The 24,818-nt window shown below is 39.8% G+C and overlaps 1 protein-coding gene across 3 annotated transcripts; it reads left to right on the top strand.

Moving 5' to 3' along the window:
• Positions 1-589: 589 nt before the first annotated feature.
• Positions 590-24,818, top strand: LOC122404936 (F-box/LRR-repeat protein 20). Of its 3 annotated transcripts, none has more exons than XM_043409339.1 (9): positions 590-719; positions 10,052-10,282; positions 11,655-11,722; positions 12,586-12,715; positions 13,762-14,223; positions 16,113-16,304; positions 16,380-16,481; positions 17,937-18,152; positions 21,081-24,818. In XM_043409339.1, the coding sequence occupies exons 1-9, from the start codon at positions 690-692 to the stop codon at positions 21,186-21,188; spliced, it is 1,539 nt and encodes a 512-aa protein (XP_043265274.1). In that variant the 5' UTR covers positions 590-689; the 3' UTR covers positions 21,189-24,818. The 3 variants fall into 3 exon arrangements, with proteins under 3 accessions (XP_043265274.1, XP_043265276.1, XP_043265275.1); XM_043409341.1 differs by lacking the exon at positions 10,052-10,282 and adding an exon at positions 18,815-18,900 and having other exon boundaries at positions 21,081-21,156; XM_043409340.1 differs by lacking the exon at positions 10,052-10,282.

Raw genomic sequence — 24,818 nt, 5'->3', positions numbered from 1 at the left:
TTTGTTAACACGAAATATTATTCGTGATAAATGTGTCTTAAAACAGGCCTCTGGCCAAATTCATCGCTTTTCGAATGGTCTAAACCTGAGTTTCGAGCTACCAGTGCAACCCCGACTGATTTCAAGGGCTGTCTGACCATAACGATTTAATCTACTAGCACGAACATGGTCGCGCCGTACGCGCATATTGTAACCACGTACTCGAGCGACCTAACTCGTTCTCTTATCGTTCGTCGATAAGGACGCGATTCACGAAAGAAAACATTTGCATACACGGTAACGTCGATCGATCATGCAGTTGCATTCGCCAAGCGTCTTTCGAATGCGGCACCGGTGACTCTGGTGTCGTTGCATCGGCGATGCACGATCTTCGTGTCGCGTCGCGCTCCCTCAAAAATAACGATCCAATGGTAAGCGTGTAAACAATGGCTGAACGGCGCCGGATTGGCGGCGCTGTCGCCAAGTCGGCTCGTTGGGGCCAATCAGAGGCCGGGTATATTGGCTTCAAGGGAATGTGCATCGGTCGTCTTTTCCCCCCCACTACCAGTGACGGCGGCACGGCTCATGTTCAGTAGACTCGGCCATTTCTCTTGCGAAGCGTAGCAACTCGTTCGGCTGCGACATTTTTTTCCCCCTGACGACCGTGCGGGTATTCCCGGAAACTTTGCAAAATAACGCGACGCAAAAGGATGATACACTCCGGGCGGACCAGGCTCGAGGTAAGTCAACGCATCATATGACAGTAAAGACGAGGCTGGCTGACTGTGGAAACGCGCGTCAAAGTCACCATACAGGGGGGGTCGTGCGTGTGTCCAATGTTGTCATTGCCGAGGCGAACAGCTGATCCGCTCCCCTGGCCACCGTGATGCCTGGCAACGATTTCTCGCCCGTATCTCGGCCTCCTGCCGCGACGACGATCCACGAAAGCCAACGGTGAACACGGTTTGGACGGTGTCTTGTCTCCGGGACAGTTATAAAGGCTTCTTACATTTTGATCGCTACCATTTCGCGTATCTCTCTCTCTCACTCTCTCTCTCGTTCTCTTTCCTTCTATCTGTGTCTCTATCGGTGCGCGGTCTCGCATGCTCTGTCTCTTTCTACGTCTACGGTCTCTGTTCCTCTGATCGACCAACCAACCAGCCAACTCCGTCCTTTGTTCTTTCATTCTTTGTTTCTGTCTGCCTTCCTTCGTTCTCTGTTCACGTTCCCTCGTCTCCGGTAGCGCACCGCCGTCGACGTCGTCGTCATCGTCATCGTTGCCGCTGTCATTGTCGTCGCCACGACACTGTATTGGAGCGTCCTCGGATCCCGTGCGTTGTCCTTCTCTCTTTGTTCGGTTCGTCGTCGCGTATCGTTACCGGACTACGGACTATGGTCTGGCGGTATCGTCGCGACGTTCGACGCGCAAGGTGCTGCTTCTATCGGTCCCTTGGACGGATCCGTGTACGTGCACGAACTCGTCCCGAGGAATCATCGACGTTGTCAACGAACTCCGCGTCTTTCGTTCCGTCTCCCTCGCTCTTTCATCTTTCTCTGCCTTGATTTATCTGTCCGTACACCTCTTACGCTCTCCGTCATCTCGCCTTTCTTCGTTTCTACGACTCTATCTGCCTCTGTCTTGTTTTCTCGTTCGGCGATCGTTACGCGCTATTAGAATGTCAATGAGCGTCGTCCTTCTCGCTGGGTTGTCAGTCGGAACGTATTCACGAAAATCGACTCTTTTTCGAGATCGTTTCATGTTTTTTCTTCACCTCCCCTGCTCTCCTCCCTTTCTGTCCGTCACCTGGCTTCTCTCCGCCGACCTGGCTCGCGCGTGGCTGCTTCGACGCGCACGGATCCTTATTCCGTGTCGAAGTAGCGTTTCGCGGTTCGACGAATCGGTAGCGTCGCGACGCCTCGTCGTAGGACATCGCCGCGCCGCGCCGTTACATTCTCCGAGTCGAGCGCGAACTCGCAGCTGATTTGGAGGGAAAACTAACTCGCCTCGCTGACCGAACCCAACGATTCTCAAACTGGGCTCGTCGAACGCGTAAGAGTCTGCGAGATTTCGGAAGAATAGAGAGAAGCATATGAAACCGTGCGATAAATTAACAGAAACCGATACGTCGTAAAACAAACCTCTGAAAAATTGCTTTCGGTGGCTGGAATTCCTTGTCGAATGTTACCAACCTAACCTCTTAACGCTTTTCTCGACCTAACCCGCCAAAAATGGTTAAATTTCTTTTTTTATCGAATTTCTTACTTGGCTAGGTTAAAAAACGTATTTTGTTCACTTCAATTGGCCTATCTCGAGCAACAAACTCATGTTTTAAACATAATAGAATGCAAATTGGAGCACAGAGCTATGAATAATATAAGTATTTTTATACGTGCAAAAAATAGATTTCCTTATTGACGTAGACTTATATTTAAATTAAGTTTGCATCTTAGTCCTTGTAAAATGTTCAACGATAAAAATACTGGCATTTCGTTCGTAGTAATTTGGAAAGAATCGCTTGACGCGTTACCATGTAAAACGGTATATTTATTGCTTGCATGTAACTAGTAAGTTAAAAATAATTAAAAATCTGGGGTGCATTGTTCATTGATTCTGAATCGCGTACAATTTGTTTTTCTGCCAAAAGAAATTTAAGCAACTTTTTATTAAAAAACTGTATATAACTTATAAAAAATATAAATGTATTATGCGTATAATAATTTTCTCTAATACATAGGGAACATGACAGTGAATCTGCACCGTTTTTCGAACTAAATTTACCCAAATAACGTTCGTTTTCTTATTTGAAAGGTGAATAAATGTGATTGATGAACGTTGCTAACAAGCGGTCTTCGTGCATGGATAATTTATCACAATTCAGCAACAATTTGTATTCGACGAATAGCACGATAATGAAGATGTCCGTGAAATGATGAAGTTTGAGAAACACTGGGTTAAGCAGTTCGCGGCCGCGTATAAACAGAAACGGCGCGCGCCGTGGATCGCGATCCACGATCCCGCGTTTTCCTCGCTATTCCGATGACTCTTTCCATTGGATAATTCCGCTCGATTTCCTCGAAGCACACGACGTTTAAAAAATTGCAACACGGGACACAAAATTTATTCTGCATTCGCAAGAGTAAAGAGCCAGCAACTTTCAAGCAAAACGTATAATATTTTTATTTTGTTACGAGCGATATACAGGGTGTTCGGCCACCCCTGGGAAAAATTTTAATTGGGAGATTCTGGAGGCCAAAATAAGTCGAAAATCAAGAATATCAATTTGTTGATCGAGGCTTCGTTAAAAAGTTATTAAAAAATTTCAAATCATTCTGAAAAAATTATTTTTGGTTGCGGAGGTCAATTACAATCATTTTTTATGAGTACACATACCCTCGAAATCTTACCCACTTTCGAGAAAAAAATTCGAGTAGATGTTGAAATTTTTCGGTGAAATTAAAAAATTTCAAATCGTTTTGGAAAAAATATTTTTCGTTGTGGGGGTCAATTACAAGCATTTTTGGTCAAAAGACATACCCCCGAAATCCTACGCAATTTGCAGAAAAAAATTCGAATAAGTGCTGAAGGTTTTGGGTGAAAAAAAAGAATTTCGAATCGTCTTGGAAAAATTATTTTTACTTACAGAGGTCAATTACAAGCATTTTTGGTGAATAGACTTACCCCAAAAATCTTGCCCATTTTCGAGAAAAAAATTCAGTACGCCTGGAACTTTAAACGTTAATAACTTCTTCACGAAACCTCCATCAACGAATTGGTATTCTTGGTTTTCGTCTTATTTTGGCCTCTAGAATCCGGCATTCAAATTTTTCCGAGGGGTGGCCGAACACCCTGTATATTATTCGGTGTAATGAAAACTAATCTTTTATCGAATGGTTGCAAAATGTTGACGAATAATTATCATGATTAGTTTTTGTAATTATAAGAGTTACCACAAAATCAATTACTGCCCAACTCTGCAAGTAACCTTGTTTCTAGTAAATAGTCTAACCTAACCTAACCCTTATGGATTCGTATTTCACTGCCTTCCGAAGATACATCGAGATGCCTGCGAATCAAATTACATAGCAGACGATCGTCTGTCAGCGTGTCGGATCGAAACGATAGTTACGTTCGAAATGACAGGATGCAATAACTTTGAAAAACCGTGCTTCGCGAGCAACAAGTTAACGCAATTCGAAAGGATATAAAACTCAGACTTGATTAACCAGTCGATTACGATCTGTCGGTCGATCGTGACGTGCTTTTTAATAGATCTATCATTTTCTCTGTATTACGATATTCTTAGCATCGTATTTTACTTGATTTCACTCAGGCTGTTACAAATTCTCATTTTCCTTCCTGTCAGTAGGCCTTTGAATGCATTCAGAAGTAGAATCGGTATTTCGAAACATGATTACATATTCAACTGCTGATAAGATTTATTTTTTGTATTTGGCGACTGTTTTATAACACGTTAAATTTGTTTATATAATTTCAAGAATCTTTCTAAAAAAATGCTAATCGCGCGACGCTGTTGTTATTTCATTAGAACTTATTTATTTAGTAAAATATGTAAACACGTTCGATGCAGGGAAGTTACGCGATCGTTAAATTTTAGAGAAGAGTACATTCCAAGAGGCACTCCGAGAAAGTTTGCCTGTCGAGTCGTGTCGCTGTTATTGTTGAATTTGAGGTTAGGTAATAACGATATGCAGCTGTGACTCGCTTTTGTACTAAACGTATACTTAATCTTGCTTGTATACGTTAATCTCCTCTCTCTATGTTCTTCATTTTCATAAAAGGTGGAGGTTGAAGATGATATCAAGATACGAATTTTGAAAGTATACAAGATCCGACAGGGACTAGTATTTTTCGATCGGCGCTGGATATTCGCGTATACATATAAAACGTATTTGTTTTTCTCGTACTTAATTTATTGCAAGGATTCGGTAGAGTACATAGTATAGCATAGAAAATAACGCTTCTAAACAGTAAGCTACCGTAGTTAGGCTGTTGTACATAAAAATGAGAAACTGAAAAATAGCATGCGGCTTGTACTTCGAAAAATATGTCGGGATTCTATTTTGAAACCGGATCATTTCCCAGGGCACGAATGATGTGACCGCATTCTAGCTCGGGACTCTCGCGAACATCGCACGCGACCATACATCTTGTTTAACGCTAAACGCGAAACGTAAACGTCGCCCCGATATTGCGTCGGTCCCTCGGAACACTGGGAGCTCGATCCTTCGGTCGCGTTTTATTCATAACGATCGCGATATCGAAAACGATGACGCGAATGACGATACTTCGCACCGTACCGATTTCCGAAACAAATTTTGTCAGAATCCAAACGATCGATTGCTCGATATTTCGAACACGAATACAACCGATAGGTTAGATTGTGACATTTGAAACGTTCGATCGAATTTGTTCGGTGTATGCTTCGTAACGCGCGCGATATTCGTTCTTTAATTTTTTTTTTTTGAAACATTCGAATTTTGTACGCTGGGGGGGGGGGGGCTTCTCCCTTGGAGCCAGTGAAGCGTGAAATACGACATGAAACACGATACGAGTTGGGATGCCGGCGACGATTGGTAGAAGAGACCATACCATGTCTTTTTTTCGCTTTCGCTCGCGTTTGCTGTTCTTTTCTTCGGTTGTCGACAAAAGATAAAGGCGACTCGGAGACTCGACGATATCAGTGTGTATAAATAACTGCTGGTGTCGAATTTCACCTTCCCTGTAAGAAAGATGAACCATAACCTCTGCAGCGGTGTTCATTTTAAAAATCGTTACTGTACACGAACGCGTTTCGGTGAATTTTTTCGGTTTTTTTGTGCATCATGAAAGACACTAGTGTGCCGTATGGTGATCCCAAGAAAGAATGTTCTATTTCAGGGTTAACTTAATTTCCCCTCGAACTTTGTAGACGCCATTTTATCGATTGTTTTGCAACGATCGTCCAGCGTAGAATCTTTCTTCGAAGAACTCGGTTATTCTCTCTTACGAAGGAGATAAAAATGTTGGCGAGAAATTAAACATAACTTACATCAACGAGGGTATACGTAAAGGGTCGATTCGATGGGCAGAACGATAGTGTAATTACTCGGTTCGAGGGCCGTTGTCGAAAAATCAACGCTACGAATCGCGAAGCTGCATCAATCCCGAAGCTGCGAAAGGGTATTTATAGAGAAGATCGATACCGAGGACCGCGTGTTGCGATTACTTTTTAAATACCCAGACCGCTGCCGTTCCATTTTTATTTTTTTTTTTTGTTTTTGCTTTTTTTCGAGTACTTTTGGTAATCCACGATAGAAACATTCTTTTAAATCTGCTCGTTCCAATTAACTTTTAATCAAATGTGAATCGCGAATCGATTGGTCGAAGTTCCGTCATGTTGAACGGTGGGGCGAATACATACATACATATTCCACCTATTTCGGGTCATCTTGACTAGTTTGTACTAAAAAAAATTTAATTAGGCATACATTAATCACTATTTATCGTAACATTGATTTAATAACGGTTAACGTATTTTATGCTATATTGTTCATAAACCATTGACTAAAAATACAAGATTTCTGAATTGTTATGAAAAAAAAATAATTTTTTTTCCGTATAATTATACGACACACAAAACATACGCTACGGCATATACAGGATGTTCGGCCATTCCTGGGTAAAATTTTAACGGGAGATTCTAGAGGCCAAAATAAGACGAAAATCAGGAGTATACATTTGTTGATTGAAGCTTCGTTAAAAAGTTATTAACAATTAAATTAAAAAATTTCAAATCGTTCTGGAAAAATTATTTTCGGTTGCGGGGGTCAATTACAATAATTTTTGGTGAATACACAAACCCTTGAAATCGTACTCACTTTCGAGAAAAAAAATCGAGAAGGTGTGAAATTTTTCGACGGAATAGAAAATTTCAAATCATTCTGGAAAAATTATTTTCGGTTGCGGGGGTTAATTACAATAATTTTTGGCGAATAGACATACCCACGAAATCCTGCGCATTTTCTAGAAAAAATTCAGTACTGGCGAAATTTTAAACGTTAATAACTTTTTAAGAAAGCCTCCATCAACAAATTGGTATTCTTGATTTTGGTCTTATTTTGGCCTCTAGAATCCCCTATTAAAATTTTTCCCAGGGTTGGCCGAACACCCTGTATAACATGCGCAAGTAGAGCTAATGTTACATGCATATCACATACACGCGCATGTACGCATATACGCTAAAGATAGTTTTATCATTTACATAACCATAGCGTTACTTACGATGATTGAAGACAGAAATACAATATATGATCATATACGTTCGATATAAAACCTTGGTGCCCATATTACCCCAAATACCAATGCACACGTTTCTTTGAGCCGGATAATTTTTACAGGACGTGGTTTTTTTATAGAATTCCCTATTACATAGAATAACCATTAAAGTGTACACGATCATTTGTTACTCTCGGTTGGAAAATACTTGATGGGTTGTTTCGTTATTTTGCATAAAATTGTGCTTGATGAGTAAATAAGCAAAAGTAACTGATTCCGTCCAAGGAACAGTGAAAGCAACGTATTCGTACCTTAAGCTTACAAAGAAATTGAGATTCTATGAACCAATACCGATAATAATATTACATAATCATTTTTGTGATACTTGAACCAACTACTTGTTACTTAAAAAAAAAAAACGAAAAATATGTAAAGATTGTTTTCTATGAAAGGATGAACAGTCGCTATTATGTTTAAACATAATGAACAAATATTAAACTCTTTTTTAAAAACTTCTTCTTCCACTGAAATATCATATTTTTTATATAATTTGTTATGCTATTTGCAACATATAGGCGAACGATTGGTGTTAACAAATTTTGTTGGGGTTGGTTTATAAATAATGTAAAATGGAATATAATAACGATGCAAACGATTATTGTGCACAAGAACGATTATGTATAATAGTTAATGAAAGATATGAACTAGATAGTTTTTTAATCGCATGGTTTCGGGTTCACTAATTGGATTATCGTATTGTAAAATCACACAGACACACGATGTAATCACAACAACCGACTGCATAACGCCAATTATTATCGTCTTGATTGAAGACGTGAGGTCGTATCGCAACAAGGGCACTCAGCTTATCATTCGCCGCGAAAGTGTCAAGTGTTCTTATGCGCATTTACGTGCTACAGATAATACAAATAAAAACTGTCATTACAGATGTGAATATTTTCTATTTTTTTCCTGGCAAGTTATTTCTTTTAACACGCAAGTTGCATGATTTTCTTAATTTCTTCTTGCAAAAGATTCTTGGTTTCTCATCACTATCTTAAGAAAAGATTCTTAATCACGAATATGGATTATAAAACGTATAGCATGAATTTTAAAATGTATAGAAAGTTAATATGTATAAAAAATGTATAAAAAAATTCAAGTAGGTGGAGAAATTTTTCGACAAAATTAAAAAATTTCTAATCGACCTGGAAAAATTATTTTAGGTTCCAGGGGTCAATTAGAATCATTTTTTGTCAATACACATACCCTCGAAATCCTACGCACATTCGAGAAAAAAATTCCTTACCGAAAATATAATGTGAGGCCAGATAATGGTCGCCCGAAATTTTATGCTTGTCTTTAAAACATCATAACTCCTGAACGGATTGGACGATTTTAATGTTTCAAACGGCAAACTACGCATATTTTGGCGAAGAATATGTAGAAATTCTAACAATATTCGAAAAGTTGTTCCTTAACCCTGTAAAATGAGAAGAAACCCCATAAAAATGGTCCAATTTTCAAACGGCCACAACTCCTACAATAGTGAATATACTTCAATGAAACTTTTTTCTGTAGTAGTGCTTGTGGGTGTCTACAAAAAAGTATTAGACAACTTTTCTGCAGGGCGTCAAACAAAATGATTAAAAATGAAAAACGAATTTTTAAGAAAAATCGACAGGTGCTGAAATTTGTCGACGAAAAAAAAGATTTCAAATCGATTTGAAAAAATTATTTTCGATTGGGGTGGTCAATTACAATAAGTTTTGGTCATTAGACATATCCTCGAAATCCTACTCATTTTTGAGAAAAAAATTCGAGAAGGTGTGAAATTTCTCGACAAAATTAAAACTTTCAAATCGATCTGGAAAAATTATTTTCGTTGGAGGGGGTCAATTACAATCACTTTTGGTGAATAGACATATCCCAGAAATCCTACGCATTTTCGAGAAAAAAATTCGAATAGGTGGAGAAATTTTTCGACAAAATTAAAAACTTTCAAATCGATCTGGAAAAATTATTTTCGATTAGGGGGGCCGATTACAATCACTTTTGGTGAATAAACATATCCCCGAAATCCTACGCACTTTCGAGAAAAAAATTCGTCTGTGTTCGCAGATTGGCGTTCTACAGGCGGAACTTTGAATATTAATAACTTTTTAACGAAGCCCCAATCAACAAATTAGTATTCTTGATTTTCGTCTTATTTTGGCCTCTAGAATCTCCTATTAAAATTTTTCCCTGGGTGGCCGAACACCCTGTATAATTTATGTAAATGATGAAGAAAATAATAGAAAATAGGAATGATAAGAATAAGATTCGCTAACTTTAAAGTCGTATTATTAAGAAAGTAGCAAAAAGTAGCAAAACTTACGATAACTGCATACTAAAATTGGTTCTTTTCGATTACCTGCATTTAAAATAATAAATTTCAGTCTATTGTTTTTATTTGAAAATAAAGCGCGTACCTTCAAGATTCATACAGTACAAAATGAAATCATTGCAATTTTCCCTAGGAGAAACATGAACAGCAAAAACAGATTTTCTAGAAGAATAGAAACGTCGAGTTCCCGGGATTTCTAGGGATAAATAATGTTTCGAACGAAGATCCTCAAGGATTTACAAACTTAATATAAAAAGTAAAAGATTTCTCGCGTGTAAATCGCCATTTTCGAACACTACTGTGCGTCGTAACGATAAGCTTGTAGATCGCGGAATCGTCGGAGTCGGTGTTGTCGTTGTTGGTAGAACTTTGAAAATCGGTCTCGTGACAGATGATGATGGTTGTTTTAGAAAAAAGTAAGTCGCGTGGGCGTAGAAAGAGGGGGCCATGTCGGGCAAGGGGTGCAACCGGTCGAGGAGTCCGGTGCAAGCGGTCAGTGGTGGAGGCAACAACATCCATCGTATCATCATCATCATCATCACCAACACCATCACCATTATCACCATCAGGCCGGTTATTACATTTCTCAATCGCACACTCACAACAATCCTGTCACTACCATGAAGCAGTCTTACATGCAGGTTGGTCGCCTTGTACTCTCACGCATGCCATTTTCTTTCTCGCTTCACGTTAACATGGAACTAAAACTTCTTTGCCGTTCGAGCGCCTTTTGCCTAACGCACAGTGGTTCGGAACACGAAAATCCTAGCCAAAATCCTGCAAAAATCGCTTCTCAACGATCCATACTCGTCCTGAGCAACAATCGCTAGCACAAACGTTACGTATTCTATTTTGCCCTCTGCGTCGTTCCAAACTGCACTTTTACGTATTTCGTTTAATTTGGTGTCAATTGTTCTTAATACGTTGACTGCCATCGTTTTCCACCGAGGAGCTAAAAAAATTAATTTTCAAGATCAGATATGACAAATGTTGGGTGGGTGTTGGTTCCCAATTGTCCAGAAACAAAATTTCGTTTTCGTGGACAATTGGTGGGGTTTGGCGTGGCAGTCGACGTGTTAAGGATGCATACTAAAAAGCCCCTTCCATTTATTATTCCGTTCACCGTGGATTCTTCACCCGTGGATGTAATTTATATTTTAAGACGTTTATTGCGCCGCGAATATTGCGTAGATCGCAACAAAGCGACGGCGACGTATCGAAGAAAATTTTATTCGATATTTGAGTATCACGCTTCTGGGCTGATAATTACTTTTCCATAGTTTCTACGGTAGTAAACATCAAAATACCATTAATATCGCGTGACAAAGTCGGTCACCAAATAAAAAAACAATATTGCAGTAAAATTCTTGCAAGTATAAGAGGGCGTCCGAAATTATTATCCTTCCGATGAAAGTGAACATCGACAAGATTTTATTATGGTATTAATGGCGAATTTATTGTAAAAGAATATTAAAAAGAGACTTTGTAAAAGCTCGAGATGAGTTAAGAAAAATCAGGTTAAATTGAGTTTTTGCAAAAACTATAAAATTGAAGCTGGAATATCGACCAACGGGGAAAAAATAATTTGATGTAAAGCAAATCGAATTTATAGAAAATTCATTGGTTTTCAATGTCTCTTCGTACATCCGGTGTCTGGATTCCAGACTTGCAATCCATGGGAACTTTCGACAGGATTTTTATTTTTTAAACCACTGTGCGACGGGAAACAGTTAACGTTTGCATTTTGTCTGCGCAATACTCGCAAATAAGGTGCAACACGTAGTGGGACGGGAAACAGTTTTCACCCAAATCTGACAAGTTTCCGAATCGACGATATTGGACTTGAAATTTTTGCAAGGAATCCTAGGTACTATATTTTTAATTTGTATTCGCGTAAGTCTGAAAACTATTTCTATATTTGGCCAGCTTTTAGAGATTTTGTTCCTTTGTGTAGCTTCTCTCCGTCGACCTAACAGAATTCATTTGAGTCTGTTTCTCTGTTTTTGGTTGCAGCTAACATGGGTGTTTCATGACGACGAGGCGCAGATTAATAAGAAACTGCCAAAAGAATTGTTGCTTAGGTACCGTAAGCAACGTACTTGTATTTTACTCCCATTGTTCCAACGATCTTTTTCAGTTTTCTTTTTCTTTTTTTACGCGACCAGGGAATCGCACGAAACGTAATCGCTCGTATTTTAACGAAACTTTATAGGATGATAGAGAATAATTTATCGACAGGTTGAAAGATATTTCATCGCGAAGAGCATAATTGCCCACTGGGTTATTTATACTTTTATGAATCTACTAATTCCGTCAATTGCGACGATAGTCGAACAATTTTATTTCTTTCTTTTTTATCGGGGACACGCAAACGTTGAAATATTTTTATCCGCGTTACGTTCTTGCCGGGTGTCGTTGCACACGAACAATTCAAGGCTCTTTTAATGAGTCATCGCTCAAGTCACTGCAATTATTTGTTTCCTTGTTACATTTGCCTAAGTGAACCGGTCAGGGTGTATATAATTTCGCGATAATGTGCACAATTTCGCGATAACCTAGTATGATTAGACGACAACTATTTATTTAGGTGTTCGTGCAACGGTTGTTTTCAAAGCCGCGAAATCACATTTGCCCTCTTCTCGCCCGAAATCATTGAAACTGAAAGTAGAAACTATTTATTGCCACGATATATCGGATACTATCAGAATCTAGGCTTAAAATGTCGGCGATAGATATCGATCAGGCGTGATATTTTAGGTTTCTATCCGCCTAGGAACTTTCCTTAAAATCCGAGGTTTACGGTCCGCGCGATTCCCCACTAATTATTTTGGCACAAACAGTATTTATTTTTTTTATTTTTTCTTTCGTGTGTTGTAACCCCAGTAGATTTTTTTAACGGGTCGATCGTCGAAATCGAGTAACACGATTGCCGTACAATTGATAGAATTCTCTCGTATCTGGACGTGGTGTCGCTATGCCGGTGCGCGCAAGTCAGCAAAGCCTGGAACGTGTTGGCGCTAGACGGATCCAATTGGCAGAGAATCGATCTCTTCGATTTTCAACGAGACGTGGAGGTAAATCGAACAATTAACGCGTTTGTTTATCGCTACGCGATGCGACAGGAAATTCGCGTTGCATGCAAGCTCGATGCAGGATACATTAAGGGAGTATTGCTGCCTAGACTATCATTTTTTTTTTTTAACGATAGATAGGCTGTTTTGTACTGAGATTTTAGAGATATAGTTTGTTCATCAGAAAGTATTAAAAATTGTGGGAGTTATTAAACTTCATATTCAATGGCTCTTCTGAAGAAGGTGCTCCACGATTCCAGCTGATCCGCTAATCTGAAACAAAGGGGGCTAAAGTATCTTCGTTGGGAAGGGTCTAGTTATAGCAGGAACTAGAGAGAAGCCAAAAGCCCGATAAATAAAGGAATGGCTCTTCAAATTTCGAATTTCTATTTCTTAACTTTTCCTCTGTCTTTGAGACATTGAAAAAAATAGTACAACTCAATATTTTTTGAAGCCTCTAAGTTTCAGCGGCAAAGGCGTGCTCGCTGAATATTCTCTCAAAATTTGAAGTAAATCGATCCGCTGGATCTTGAAATATCATGGAAACCAGTAAACAAGAAGTAAACAAGAATTTTTAATATTTCTTTATGAAAAAAATACTGTACGTACTTATAAGACAAAAATCTCAGAACAAAACAGCCTACCTATCATTTAAAAAAAATCACAAGTCCGAGAAAAAGACACTCTGAACAGCAATGCTCCTCTTACGAGGCAAAAATTATGTAGTCACTATCACGCTACGGTTTGACCGTTAATAGATTAAAATTATCTTTTTAAATTATAATGGAACCTTGATCATCGATATTTAAAAGATTGCTTTCTGAAACCGGATAACCGAATCCACAAATCGGTAACCCAAAGGTCTTCTTGCCCACTCCTCGCGAGAAGCTCGATGGAAACGGGAATTCCCTTAGCATTCGAGTCTCGTTTCTATCTCGAACATTCGTGATTGTCTCGAATTTCGGAGTTCCCGCGTGTAACCCGGGTCCTCGACCAGCCGCGGTTCTTAACAAGTCCACGGTCGTCTAACTAAACCTATTCCAACGCAGGGACCAGTTATAGAGAATATATCGAGACGATGCGGCGGCTTCCTGAGGCAGCTGTCCCTCAGGGGATGCCAGAGCATCGGGAATAATTCCATGCACACGTTGGCTCAGGCCTGTCCCAACATCGAGGAGCTGAATCTGAGCCAGTGCAAAAAGATCTCAGACGCCACCTGCGCGGCGCTCAGCAGCTGCTGCCCGAAACTCCAACGACTGAACTTGGACTCCTGCCCCGAGATAACGGACATCTCCCTGAAGGATATCTCGGACGGATGTCCTCTCCTCACTCACATCAACCTGTCCTGGTGCGAGTTACTTACCGACAACGGAGTCGAGGCGCTCGCGAGAGGCTGCCCGGAACTTCGGAGCTTTCTGTGCAAAGGCTGCCGTCAGCTGACGGACAGGGCCGTCAAATGTCTGGCTATTTACTGCCCCAATTTGGAGGCGATCAATCTACACGAATGCAGGGTACTTACAGACGAAATTCACGCGAGTTAGGGCTGGGGAAAGGGGTGGTACCACTGTGACGGTTGGAAATAAACGGCAGTTTTCAAGAATTTTTTTAGAGTAACCCTGGACATTTTTCTGATGAATGTTTAATGTTTTCCGAAAGTACATTTCTTGAACTACTTGTAAAAATTTTGTATAGTATTATTCATTATTATAGCCATAATAGGCACTAGAATAAGAGGCCTCCAACTTTAGTTAAAAACGGGTGGAAGTGTTTTCGATCCGTCACAGTGGTTTCCCCCCCTTAAATCTTTGCGCTCGTACGACTTTTCAACTAGCTGCTCGCCGCGATCCCGACAGGAAGGAACGTTTATTTTCGAACAGTATACGCAAATTGGTCTAATTCCCATTTAGTTAGGATTACCGAACCACGGTCGCCTAATGAGAAGTAACTTGTTATCGTCTTTGCTTCTGAGGATACGAAGAAACGTGATTTATTTGGTTCTGATTTACTTTTCCTTCCAATATGGCGCTAGAAATCATATCGTTTGATATACTTTAAGACACTGCGCAGGGTGTTCGGGCCACCTCAGGGAAAAATTTTATTATAAGATTCTAGAGATCAAAATAAGACGAAAATCAAGAATATCAATTTGTTGATTGAGGCTCCGTTAAAAAGTTATTAACAATTAAATTCAAAAATTTCAAATCGTTCTGGAAAAATTATTTTCGGCTGCGGAGGTCAATTAATATCATTTTTGGTGAACACACATACCATCGAAGTCCTATCTACTTTCGAGAAAAAAAATCGGGTAGGTGCTGAAATTTTTTAGCGAAAAAAAAATTTTTCAAATCGTTCTGGAAAAATTATTTTCGGTTGCGGGGATCAATTACAATAATTTTTGGTCATTAGACATACCCTCGAAATCCTACCCATTTTTGAGAAAAAAATTCGAGAAGGTGTGAAATTTGTCGACAAAATTAAAAAATTTCAAATCGTTCTGGAAAAATTATTTTCGGTTGCGGGGGTCAATTACAATAATTTTTGGTCATTAGACATACCCTCGAAATCCTACCCATTTTCGAGACAAAAATTCAGTACGGGCGGAACTTTAAACGTTAATAACTTTTTAACGAAGCCTCGACCAACAAATTGGTATTCTTAATTTTCGTCTTACTTTGGCCTCCAGAATCTCGCATTAAAATTTCTCCCCAAGATGGCCGAACAGTCTGTATAAAACTATGCAATTCTGCGTACGCTATGTAATTGTTTACTTCCCGAGAATTTTTCAACGCAAAGTCATAGATAATGTCTCTAGAAAGTTCAGAACTATATAAAAATACGTTCTATCATCCGCGACAATAGCGTGAGACAGTTTCTGTTAAACAGGCACACTACGCGTCTCAATAAAATGGCGGGTGGTTATAGTCCCTCTACGTAGTTATTGTTTATTGAGAAACATAGGTAGACACGTTCAGGAATTACTTTCTTGCGGGTCGATTATAGAGATTCGTCTTAATTCTAAGTACCGACAATAACAAAGTAGACACGCGAGCGCAAAGAGTTAACAGGTTGAGCGCCGCGATCTACACCCCAGAGTCTGTCACAATATTTGTCTTCAGCATCGCAGACTCTGAACACTTGCTGCGACGTTTGGTTAATATCAACGCGACCTTGCAACTTTCCAGCTATCCAGTTAGTCTTACTCGAAAAGTACTATTCGTGTTTGGTAGTCTAGGATTACTGGTACACGCGTTGTTAGTAATGCTCGCTCGAAAAACGGTCTGATGTGTTTGAATATACTCGTTCAGAGGGGCTGTCGAGTGTAAGTTAATCGAGGCGCTAAATCTGTCCTAAAGTATTTCTATGTAAAAGAGTTGGTTCACGAAAATTAGACTCATTGCAGAATATAACAGACGACGCGGTCAGAGAACTCAGCGAACAGTGTCCACGGCTGCACTACGTTTGCCTGTCGAATTGCCCCAATCTAACGGACTCGTCCCTGGTCACGCTGGCGCAACATTGTCCACTCCTCAGCGTCCTCGAGTGCGTTGCCTGCACACACTTCACCGACGCGGGCTTTCAGGCTCTCGCGAAAGTGAGTTCTCGATCCGTCTACAAACGCCACAATGTAAACAGCACTCTGTTCTACACCTTCCTTTCAACTTTTCAGAATTGCAGACTACTCGAGAAGATGGACTTGGAAGAGTGCCTTTTAATAACAGACGCCACCCTCATTCATCTGGCCATGGGCTGTCCCAGATTGGAGAAACTGGTGAGTTGATTCTTCTCAGATTTTACGTTAAAATTATGCCAATAATCAAAATACATGTAGCTAAAGAACTCGAGCACCTGAACACCCAAAGCACTTTGGTCGAATAAGTAAACAGCGACCTTAGTACCATGATTTTCCTGAATACTATCTTGACTCTCTAGATGAAAACGTTATTAATCTTTGGATCGTCGTAACTCCAAGAAAAGAAGTCATCCAGTAATCATCGTGAGGTTGTTTTAAAGATATAAATTTAATTGGAGATTCTTTCACACTAGGAAGCAAGTGAGAAAGTAAACACTAACAAATTTCATACCGATCTAAAACTACTATGGATTTATAGATTAACACCTACACTTTACGACGATTACTGTAAAATTAGATATAAGATTTTGTCGCCATTTTATTTCACTTTGTACAGTTAAAAGAAGCTTTTACTCTGTAAGGTATACAAAACAATTTTAAAAAAGATAAGATATGGATCTGATCTGTAGGACGTAGCAAAAGCAATGGACGAATTTCAAATTTCTATTAGCAACGAATGTACGATAAAATGGTAATAAGGTCCAACGTGTAGGCTAAACAGAGAACCATTTCGTTGTTTGGAGAAACACACAACGTGTATTCGATGTATAAACATATAAAATCTGCTATTATTATTCAAAGTTATTACTACTTTCGTTTGCATTTTTATGCTCGTCGTAAAATTATACAATCACGCAATAAAATTACCGGTATACAGTATTCGCGTAACTTCTGAACGTGTTTCGGAATGTGCTGCAAAGGTGCGATAATGTTCGTTAAGGAAAAGTTTCTTATTCTTAATTAATTTGATAAATGTGAAGTAACTGTGTTGTGTCACTTAAGATACATATTTTCTACAGTGCATCACATTATTTCTCATTGCTTTGCGATTATAGTCCGTGACGTTTTACGTTGAAATGCCCGTTAACCTGAAACGCTGATAGAATTACGGGACAATATTCGATACGAAATTGCCGCGATACGGACTGAATATTAAAACGAGTATCAACAAATTTCGCTCCTTATTTACGCGGCTGTACACGCCAGCTGTCCAAACAAAATGTTGCTTTACAAAAATGATATCTACATTTGTTATTGAGAAATATTTTCTTGATATAAATCTTATTTACTTCGGTAGTTGCATAATTATAATTTAAAATTCATTGCCTCGGAGAAATAATGCAAACAAAATGAGTCGGAGTATTTGTTGAGAACATGAATACCCAAACCTTGAATATCGACTGGTGAAGGTTTGGTCCAACTGGTCCTCGTTTGTACGGCGATATAAACTGATAATATAAACATAACTGATAAGTTCGGTGCAGACGGTACGATATGTTTTTTTTTGTTTTTCTTATCAAAGTTCATTGTATATCCGTAGATCTGGAAAGTATAGAAGTTAATCTCGTAAACCGATGCTTTGTAAAAAAACAGAGTCTGTCGCACTGCGAACTGATCACCGACGAAGGCATCCGACAGTTGGCTCTCTCGCCATGTGCGGCGGAACATCTGGCGGTGCTGGAACTGGATAACTGCCCCCTCATCACGGATGCCAGCCTCGATCACCTTTTACAGGCCTGCCACAATCTCGAGCGCATTGAGCTGTACGACTGTCAACTGATCACCAGAGCTGGCATACGTAGACTCAGAGTACTGTCTCATTGATTCTTAATTATTACCGCTCTTCTACGGTGAAGTCAACGAAACAACGAACTTGAATATCTACAGAGCCAGGAACGAGAAACTTTGCTGTCTTTGTCATTTCTAGCCAGGGACTTGTAACTGAAATTAATACCGATATTTTTCCATAATTCCTTTACTTGATATAATCTGTAAGCAACTTACATACTCTTATACATAGACACAATGTGTATAAAGTTTATAAAAATTAAATAGAAATAAACTTTGCCACAAAGGGAACACGTGTATGAGAATATGCACTGGAAGTAATATCGACATTTTTATATTTCTTTTTCTGTGTGTATAAGAGTAAGTGTAACTGGAAATTAGTGATGTAATAACGGTATTTTGCGTTATAAGCCCCTGGTTTTTTTTATTTGTCTGAAAAAGATTTATTATTGCTATCATTTATGAATACGAATGGGATTTAATGCCTAAGCATGCTCGTTCCTGTCGTTGCTTTTATTGCTTACTGTCAAACTAGCATAACAAATCATTGAAGAAAATAGTAAAATGGGCCAAAGTTTCCCCCAGATGGAGACCTCCCAAGTTGATTCTTTCGTTGACCCCACCATAAGTTTCTCCATCCTCCACAAAGTGATTCTTAACACTTTAACGCCCGCTTGTTTTAGCCAACGCTAAATTCTGAGAGCCGCGTTCAACCAGGGATTGTAACCGTTGTCTAACCCGAGTGAAAAAACTGGGTTACCAATGTAAGGTTAGTGTAACCCGTAGTAATCACGAACCGACATTCCCAGATAGTATACAGAACAGAGTAACCTGTTCAGAACCGATTCCAAGCGATATTATTAAATATTAAGTATATTTTGAATTAACGTACATTATAATATAACGTGTATACACGGTATAATCGCTGCATAAAATGAGGTTTCAAAGAAGTTATTTTACATATTTGGGGAATTATTTACAAGGAAGACTACATGCATTCTCACTGTCACTGATTCTAGCAAAGAACATCGGCGAAGCGTCCCTCTTCAATTTTGATCAAATTTGTAGGTTTCCTGAGCGGCTAAAATAAAGGATATATTCAAAAGATATGTATATCGAATGGTTTTGAGATTTGGATCAGAACACTGTAACTTTCAATGCTAGCTTCGCCCCATAAATTTGAGTTTTATGTATTCTTTATTTTACAAACTTGGAATGTTTCATGAAATTCAAAAGAGGAAGGAAGCACTTCTCGGATGTTCCTTGTACGTCACCGATTTGATTGTCCCGACCTACTTCTTACCTTCTTTGTTTTACAAGATTTACCAACACACTGCGCATGTTACACTCACGCGTACACACATCTGAGCTGGATTTTATGCATCCTCTCCTACACGTAACTAATTGATTTAATTTATTATTGCTATCGTAATATCGCCTAAAATATTGGAAGTCGACCTTGATCGTTGATTGTGTAATATAAATTTCAAAGTGCAAAATATTTATCCTGTTGACGCTTGCAAGGAACAGCGATAAACATAAGAAACGAAAACAACGGCTATTTGATAAATAGCAGGTATTAATGCACTGTTATAATCCATTCTAGGAGCAAGTTAACCGTGTTATCGCGTGTCATCGTTTAAAAATAACTTATTTGGGTTAATGTACACCATTAACGGCCGAATCTGGTTTTGATTACGGTTACAATCCCTGCGTTCAACTATATAAAACTTAACGCCAATACCCGGGGGAATTTTATCATTAACAAAAAGCATAAAAACGAGACACTTCATTTTTAAACGATGTGTTCTCAGAGGCCTTTTATTTAAATTAGATTACAGTGTGTCCATTCTACTTAGAAACTTATACCTCAAAAACTATGCATTATACAGGAAGTTGCATCAACTTTGATACCTCGTGTCTCGAAATTAAAAATATTTAATAAAATTATAAAATATTGTAGAGTTCAATTTAAAAAATTAAATGTTATCTTCACGGAGCTGTGTCTAAAACATTTAACGATATGCAACATTTGTTTAAAACATTTTTCCGTTTCGTGCATAGGTTTTGAAATATTCACACGTTTCTAGTTACAATGGACATACTATTGTATAGTAATAAAAGTAGTAGTATGTCAACGGCTCCCAGCTTCTGGAAATAAAAATACATAGTAACACGTTATCCGGTGCCAAGGTGTTAAGTACCATTTTGTGCATCTTTGCTTCTCGTATTAACCTTGTGACGACTGCGGTTACGTCACCGAATTATATTATACATTAGTCATAATCATTACCTTAGCTTTTCTATAACCCAATTTTTCAAAGCGTTTCATAAAAGTTATAATTAATATATGAAAAATACTGCTAATTCAAGGTAAATATTAAATTCATTGTTTAAAAAAAATATATATTTTAAGATCAATGCGTATGGTTAAAAAGTAAATTGAGAAAAAAAAAGAACTGTTCGTCCAGGATACGCTATTACAAGGCAGGTACAGTCCTCAGCTGACTTGAAGTCACACGTAAGGCATGCGGGAGAAGTAGAAGGGATACACCGTATTCCCACGCATACGTTGATCTCTAGCTCGCTATTCGTCGCGGCAGTTACACACACACGTGTGGACTGCCTTAGAGCAAGGGAGCGAGATAGATAAATGGGCGGTCCGACTCCCTTTGCCCCTCTACCGTCCCGCGAGACTTCCAGTCAGCGGACCACTGTACCTCGTCAACTTTGCCACATTCGACATCGACGCGTGCAGTCATATTTTATCAAAGATCGGTAATAACTTCAACGTTAAATATCTCGAAAGCTACAAGCCGTCTGCTCCCAAAACCGTTTGTCAAGCTCTACCCCGGGGGCCTCTTGTAAAGGATAAGTGATCCGTTCGAACGTGCCCGTGTGTTTCGCTTGTTTCGTACCGCTGACGATGCGTTTGTCGATTTGTTTCAGACGCATTTGCCCAACATCAAGGTCCATGCATACTTCGCGCCCGTGACACCGCCGCCAAGCGCGGGTGTGTCTCGGCAACGATACTGCCGGTGCTGCGTCGTTCTGTGATTCCGCATTCAAGTGACTCTGATGTAAATCGTCCGACGTACCACGCTAACGGTGGACATTGTTTCGGTGATCGCCGCGCTGTCGCGGGCGATCGTGGGACCCCTCTTCTCTTCTCTGGTTCGCCAGGCGGCGACACCACGGCTGGCCGCCTGCGTCGTCGACAGTGAGGAGAACGAGCCCTCGTCGTGAATAATCGCGAATCCTTCGAGAAATACGTTCGAGCTGCACACGCAAAATGTGTACAGTACGCGTTACCGTCACCTTACATACACACAGACACACACAGCCTCAGCCGCTACTGCAATCAACTACTATTATCGCTGCTACTCTACCACTAGCCCAGTACCTATATTCGCCGCTGTTGAACACTGTTTTCGCGGTTGCGTTTGTCGTTTCTACTCGGAGAACCTATCCGTTGTTATCGACGGCGCAAACGATTTACGCGGCGCCGTCGTCCATTGTTCGCGCGACGCGGCGGAGGTTCCGCCGAAAGGAAAGAAACTCCCGGCGATCGCTGGTGATCGTTTCTGTCTCTCCACTCGTTACAACCGACACGCCGACGACGACGAACACGCGCATAGCCGAGCCGTCGTGCGCGCATCCCGTCGATCGGACGCCCGTATTTCTCGCGGTTGGATGTTCCACGTGAAACGAAAACAAAGGGGGAAAAAAAAAAAGATAAGCATATGTATATACATATATATATATATATTTTTTTAGTACGACGCATCCTCTCTTCTGCTATAGACGCTATTATCGAAGAGAAACGCGCGATCCGTTCCGAACGATGATGGGCGTCACGCACACGTCCAACGTCGTCAGACTTTTCGAACACAAGGTGTTCGATAATCCCGTTCGAACGTATTTCGAGTCACGTAGGCAACCTCGGGTTTCTAATCGAAGATTCACACGCGTGGTGTGCTCGCGCGTCCGAGCGTGTTCCTGTAGCAGTTTCTCAACGAACACTGCCTGTTATAATGTTATTGATATAAAGAAAGAGAAAACGCAAAAAAAAAGAAAAAAAAAACACAAAACAAAATATATATATAGAGAGGACACGAGCGTCGTAGGAAACCGCAGATTTTTTGAATCTCGTCGTGAAACCGTAGATACTGTCGTTCGTTAGAATACATTATACACCGTGTCTCCGACAAGAAGAAGAACAAAACGTTTCCTGTCCGCGTTCTGTTCACGATCACGCGCGCGACCTGCCGAGCGGCGCCTACGGGGTTTCTTTCCTTTCGCGCGTCACGCGCGTCGCGAACAACATACTTAACGAGAATAGAAGCGGGACGCTGATTCAAATTCAGCGCCGGCTCTCGACTTCTCGAAGCAAACAGAGAGAGAGAGAGAGAGAGAGAGAGAGAGAGAAAAAGAAAGAATGAGTGAGAGAGGAGAGAAAGAGAGAGAGGACAGGGACGCTACCAAAGTGTCTGTCGTCTTCGAAACTCGCGTTTAGTTGCTGCTGGCGTTTAGGCGGTGGCACGTTTCAGATGATGCATTTTACAACGATTCGCGGACAAAGATACGGTTCTGCTCGTGAATCAAGACCCCACCCCCTCGCCCCCCTCCATAAAAAATGGAACCGTATTTCTCCTCGATGACCCGACATCTATTTATCTTTCTGCCTACTTTGTATTTCGTTTGTTTCTTTTCCCGTTGTTTTTTTTTTCCTTTCTTTTTTTTTCTTTTTTTTTAACTTGTCATGGACTAGGAGAGCACAGACTGACAAAACGAATCAAAGCGTTAATGCGTTGAACCGATTCACTTTGGCCCAGCGACCGACTCGCTGGCCTCTCTTTTACTTTTTAAGCCTAGGTTACGGAATGGTGGCGGTACGAGGATCGCGAACGCGCCCGTAAACGCGAATCGACGGATCTTTGGGAGCTCGTTACGCGCACGGGACTTCGTGTCACTCCACGATTGAGGTGACTGGCGCGTCGTCGACGATACGACGTGGAAATTCATTCGCTACCCGACCCCCCCTCGCCATGAGTGTGGATACACGCGATGCACAAAGGAAAGGTATAATGAAAAGGGAAACGTTTCACGATACAGACACTCGGAGCCTCCTTTCTGTCGAAACGCAATATCACCACGACGCGAGGCTCGTTCGGAAAGCGTTAACGCGTAAAACTAAATTCCAAAAGTGGCTATACTTGACGACAGGAAATAACAGTCGCTCGTGGTTATTATTCCTACTGAAAATTTTTAATCTTTACATTGGAACTTACTATAAATGTACCCCATGTTACAAAGCAGCTGGAATCTAGTGCTAAAGTAACTGTACCAGTAGCTGACGATTCAATAATATTTCCTCGAATCTGAAACTAGACAATATGTGAGATTTTTGTTGAGGAAAGCGCGCAACACGTTACACTTAAATTTCCTGTGTTAAATTATTTACTCTAATAATATGAATTACTATGCTTAATTTTACCAGGCGCGTGATGTATAATCAATCTTCTTACGCCATTAGAGCAATATTGAAACCATTGAAAAACAAACGGTCCATTTTGGTGAATAATTGCAATGCAGAAAATATTTCAGAAGTGAAATTGAAAATGTCACCTATTGTTACAGAGTCAATTATTGGTACCTTTATTTTAATTAGCCATGATTTCAGCATATTTGTATAATATGAACAACAAGTGGCTGAACGATACAGTAGGGGTAATGACCGTGGAGACGATTATTTCTTGTCCCGTTTATAATAAGAGTGAACTGCACGATATTGAGGTGAATAATTTGTCCCATACACAATAATATCTATATTCACCAGTATTAAACAAAATTTCATGCGAAACAGTTATATTTGAAGCTTTGTATTTTCTATTTTATTATTTATGCAACCCTCTATTGCATAGATAATTGCATAATGTGTTCTCGATCCAGAATTCAAAAAAGAACCACTGTTAAGTTTACTCAAGAAATTTCATAGAATCTACGCATAATTTCTTTTTTGGAAATTAGAGTATGGAAATTAAAATAAAATCCATGGAATGGCGGATTAGTGATACACTAGTGATACACGGTGCAAATACACGTTCATTGTATGCAAATCGGTTCACCTATCGTGCAGTCCTCTTGCAAGAGTTTGCAATAAACAAGAATTTTACGACACTCGAGAAAAAGAAATACCAACTAAGAATCTTCGACTGTGGGAAAGTTCTCATGACAGAACGTTCGTTCGGGTTCGTGATCAATGTGCGATTTATTTTCACTGAAGTGAACCATGTCGGCTATACATGCAGGGTGTCCCATTTATCACAAACACGTCTCTAAGAATGACCCTGACATTTGTTTAAATTACAACGTGAAAGGTAGAAGTATTTAATAGCTCGATATTGTGCGTATTATATTCTGGTATTATTACAACAGCAATTCTATTCAAATGTTCACAAGTATAAAGGTGTATTCGTAGTGAGAGTTTTAAGGATTAGAAATGTATTTTTTATTTAACAAAATTATTTTAATAATCACACCTAGAGTCTTGATTGTTAGGCCTCGATTCAGTCAGCTTGCTAGGGTTTACATTGTACAGGGTGTTCGTCCAACACTGGGAAAAATTTTAAAGGAAGATTCTAGAGGCCAAAATAAGACGAAAATCAAGAATACTAATTTGTTGAT

This window comes from Colletes gigas, unplaced genomic scaffold, assembly GCF_013123115.1.
Source record: "Colletes gigas isolate AHSC1104 unplaced genomic scaffold, ASM1312311v1 Colletes_gigas_Sc00003, whole genome shotgun sequence".
In the NCBI taxonomy this organism is placed as follows: domain Eukaryota; kingdom Metazoa; phylum Arthropoda; class Insecta; order Hymenoptera; family Colletidae; genus Colletes; species Colletes gigas.
This window is presented reverse-complemented; position numbering and strand designations above follow the sequence as displayed.

Excerpts from the sequence above, each read along its gene's own strand:
- LOC122404936 (XM_043409339.1), top strand. The coding sequence starts at position 690 with ATGATACACTCCGGGCGGACCAGGCTCGAG. Across the intron at positions 11,723-12,585 it reads CCAAAAGAATTGTTGCTTAG|AATTCTCTCGTATCTGGACG; the intron begins GTACCGTAAGCA and ends TACAATTGATAG. Across the intron at positions 16,482-17,936 it reads GTCCCAGATTGGAGAAACTG|AGTCTGTCGCACTGCGAACT; the intron begins GTGAGTTGATTC and ends GTAAAAAAACAG.